The sequence below is a fragment of the Monopterus albus genome, unplaced genomic scaffold (assembly GCF_001952655.1).
Source record: "Monopterus albus unplaced genomic scaffold, M_albus_1.0 scaffold6.1, whole genome shotgun sequence".
Taxonomy (NCBI): Eukaryota; Metazoa; Chordata; class Actinopteri; order Synbranchiformes; family Synbranchidae; genus Monopterus; species Monopterus albus.
In genome coordinates this window covers 2803886-2808142 of record NW_018127886.1, presented here as the reverse complement: position 1 = coordinate 2808142, position 4257 = coordinate 2803886, and the positions used below count along the sequence as shown (strand labels likewise).

General features: G+C 41.7%; 1 protein-coding gene across 1 annotated transcript in view; it reads left to right on the top strand.

Annotated features, from left to right (window-relative positions):
* Window positions 1-4257, top strand: part of wnk3 (WNK lysine deficient protein kinase 3) — a 36428-nt gene that overhangs the window by 5995 nt on the left and 26176 nt on the right. Inside the window, exon 2 of the mRNA XM_020615425.1 lies at window positions 1463-2638. Within this exon, the coding sequence (XP_020471081.1) occupies window positions 1922-2638 (717 nt within the window). The 5' untranslated portion in view covers window positions 1463-1921. The remainder of the gene's footprint in view (window positions 1-1462; window positions 2639-4257) is intronic.

Below are 4257 nucleotides of genomic sequence, written 5' to 3'. Positions count from 1 at the left end.
TGTTGGTATGCATTAGCACATTCTCTTCCTGTAAATTCGGATGCTTAGTCATAAGTGGCGACTCTAAACTTTATTGCATCCGTAGATGGTAGCTGAGCCCTGTCTCTTAGATACTGGCTCCAGAGTAACTTCATGTCTGAGGAAACAGCTCTGATGCAGGCACTGAGAGATCACTGGCTGTCAGAAAACACAGGAGATATACTACCAGGGGGCAGATGGAGAAGGTAAGATAGAGATGTAATGGAAATATTTCCCACACGTACACACAAAGCCAAACAGTGAAGGGGTTACAGCATTGCAGGGAGACCACCGTGTCAGAGGATGCTTACTGTGTTTAGTTAACTTTCTGCTGGCACAGGATAATACTGAGGGTCAGTTTGAAACTGTGTATTATAACTTTATCTGGATGGTTGACTGGCTGTGCACTGAGCACTACTGTGGACTGACGAACAAGCTGATGATTATCATAATTATAGTTGTGTATATTTATGAGCCCTTTGTTGCTGATATGCTGTAGTCGTTCCAGTACAGTTTGGCAATTCCTTTGTGTATGAATTATTCACTCTCTGGCTCATAGTTCATCATCCATACTTAATGGATAGGATCATATACTCCTGCAGCTTTCAGTTGACTGATGGAGCCACTGAACCCAACTTAACTCACAAGACATGCATTTGATGATTGGTGAAGACGTGTGATTATTGACCAGGCTCACTTGAACGTTTTATAGGGATTCTTTGTCTTAGGCTAAATGTCAAAGTTTAGCCCATAAGAAAGATGAAGTTTGACAAATTAAGCAGATTAATGGTTGCTCTCCTATATGGGTTTTGCAATATCATATAACGGGTACTGGTCAGGCTGTCAAACTCTACTATGCTACTGAGTTTGAACTAACACTGTGCCATTAATTACCTAAGGCCACTCTGTCATTTTGTTCTGTATCTGATTACTGGGACCATTTACACCCATTACAGAGATCTTCAAAATGTATTTACATTAGATTTTATTTGGGTGTTTGCAGTATTTTCCATCTTAGTGTGCTTAATTGCTAAAAATCCATTAGCAGAAATTTTACAGGCATGTCCAATTGTCATGGGGAATGCAGTGTCTCTTTGCCAGAGTTTCTGTGTCTGGTCTAACAAGAAAGATTTGTTAAACTTGGATTTTTCAGCATTTAGTATTTAGTCTATCCAATTAATTTTTTTTTTACAAAGATTACCTGGATTATTCTGACAGTCTGTTTCCTTATAAAATACTGAGGATTTTTCTGTGAGGTTACATCTTTGATGTTCATCCATTTTCTCCTATGAAGTAGGACCCTCTGACCTACTGAGATGCGTCTCATCCAATACAAACAGTATCCTGTATGCATTCATATTTGGAGAGCTAAAGAAGATAATGACAATAATTCTCTCTTCTGACTGTCTAAATATTAATGTAGTGTTTTCTCTTTGTCTTGCAGGGTTTACTTGAACAGAATCACCCAACAGTTTAAAGGAAAACACTGCAGCTTTCCCAGCAGTCCTGGTTGAACTCCTGGTTGAACTCATTTTGTACGAGCTAGGAGATGTGTGGATTTCTTTGATTAGTGTTGCACCTAAGTGGGTTTTGAAGGGAATGTAGGAAATGGTAAGAAAGAAAGTAAGGACTGAAATTATTCTCCAACAGCTGTGGTCTTACCCTTCTGTGTGACTTTAAAGCATTAAAGAAAAGGAGACAGAGAGCACAAGAGAAGAGGAAACGTGAGAAAGTGTCACCAGTTTGACTAGGGGAGGACATCAGACATCTGCAGCACTGGAAAACAGCCTGACAGACTACAAGGGGTGAGTGGGTGATCACAGAAAGAGAGAGAGACGGGGACTGACAGAGGAGTAAAGTTTTGGAGGAGGAGGTTTAGGAGGGGTGGGAAAGGCCTTTCCCCATGGCTACTGACCCCGGAGAGCCCACAGGCACAGATGACTCCTCAGAAACACCTGATGGACAGAGGAAGGGGGACAAAGAGCGGGAGGGCAGGTCCAGTGAACAAAAGGAGAGGACATACAACATCCCCTCTCAACTACCCTCCAAGACTCAAGAGAGGACTGCAGCAGGAGGAAAGGATGGTGCAAACCAAGTAGGAGGGGGGCAAGTCAGCCGGGCAGGTGAGGACACCATAGTAAGAGCCATTTCATTCTCCACACCCTCTTTACCAATAGACACTGGTCAAAAACGACTGAGAAGGGAGAAGCGCTTCTTCAGGAAGAGTGTGGAGATTTGTGAGGAGGATGATATAGTGGAGGTGTTCCCTGAAGGGTCCCACAGTGCCCCTAACCTGGAGCTGCGCTCCTCAGACTCAGTCTTCACCAACAGTGCCCAGCAACAAGGAGCTGCTTCATCCTGTGCTGCCCTGGGTCATGACCCATCTTTTCCCAGCTCTAGCCAGGAGCCTGGCAAGGATGCTCCTGCATCTGCACCCACTCAGAGGGGGAAGGAAAGGGAGCGTGAGCAGGAGGAGGAGGCAGAGATGAAGGCTGTGGCCACCTCCCCTGGAGGCAGGTTTCTTAAATTTGACATTGAACTTGGCAGAGGAGCCTTCAAAACAGTGTATAAAGGCCTGGACACAGAGACATGGGTGGAGGTGGCTTGGTGTGAACTACAGGTAAGACGAAATGTTCTTTCTCCCATAATGAATATAAAATCTGCATTAACTGGCACAGTTAGCTGCAAATTGAAATACATCCAGAATAAGCATTGCCTGTAAAGAATTCAGAATGTGTAAGCAACCTGAGATGAATTTATATCCACAACTAATATTTCCAATTAGTGTGTTTTGGAGGGTTTCACACCCAGTATCAGTTTTTGAAGTGAATAGTATTAGACTTGTCCCAAGAGTCTTTCCCCCCTGAAATCTTGAAATCTCTGCATATTGTGAGACTGAAGCTGTCTGGAGTCTGAGGTGAAAAATAAGGTGCATTGCTTGTAGCTGAGTGACGGAACAAAATGGAAATGAAAGCTTTGCTTTTGTGATCACTGTTATGAATAATAGAATCATAGGTTGTCAGCACTTGTTCATGTTGTGATGTGGTAGCAGCAGAAGCAGCATTTACTGCATTGTCTTAAATTATGTGAATTTATTCATGACATTTGAGGGAAATATGGTCAACATTACATTTTTAATTAGGCTAGTTTTTATATTAATTAGTTTCTAGCTGAGGCTACATGTCACAGCCTACCCTTCTCTATTGTGTAGTAAAATGATGTGGTATGAAATGGAAAAAATCATATGAAAGAGATGCTCTGAATGGGATACATTTTGTGAGGACAGAGCAAATAGGAACACTAGCAAATGTAGGTGTAACAGCAGCAAACATTGCTCTAAGAAACTTATATTCTGTGCATGGTGGTGGGGGGAAAATAATGAAATATGACATAGTCTTTACATGCTGTAGCCAACCTTATTTGTTACGCTGAGAAGTAATGGGACACATTGTTAGATGTGTAAATTGCAACAAGTGGTGGGAGACAGACTTGAGGAGGAGAGAACAAATGCAACCCTTTGACTCTTGGGCCCCACAATAGAGAGCAGTGTTATGGTAAGCCATCTGAGTTGACTGCTGGCTTTGTGTGAGAAAGTCAGTTGTGTTTGGTTTGGAGTTAATTCCAAAACAAGTGCTTTGACTAATCCTTGAGTTCAGGCTCTGTCTGTTGCACTAACAAGCAGCAGGCATGCCCCCATCACCTTTTTTTGCTTTTCCTCTAACACTTAGTGAATCAGCTTCAGCAGTTGGGATCCACTACTTGGTATATCATTTTGCCACAGCTCCTGCTGAGTCTGACTTAAATACTTGCTCTCTCCTTTTTTCGGTAGATCTGCTCTGTTCAGCTTTCAAAGGTAGACTGTTTCACTTTAAATAATAATGTTATCACTGGACATGACACCAGCAAAGGCACCACACTGTATTTGCCCTGGCTCGGGAGGGTGAGCAAATCTGGGCTCATATATCATTTTGAAAATGAAAAGACATTAAACTGATTTGTGCAACCATATTGAATCTGTGATATCCAATTTTGTCTCCATAAATACAAGGGGTTACATTAAATCTCATGGAGGAAAAACTAGTTTTTACTGATTACTTGTTTGACATATGAAGACATTAATGGATACATTAATCAGATAATACTGGGACAATTAAAAGCACTATATATTTTGCTGTCCAATTACTGTTGATTTTTTTTTATTCTAATCTGATAGGAGGAGAGCCTTTGAGATAAAAACAG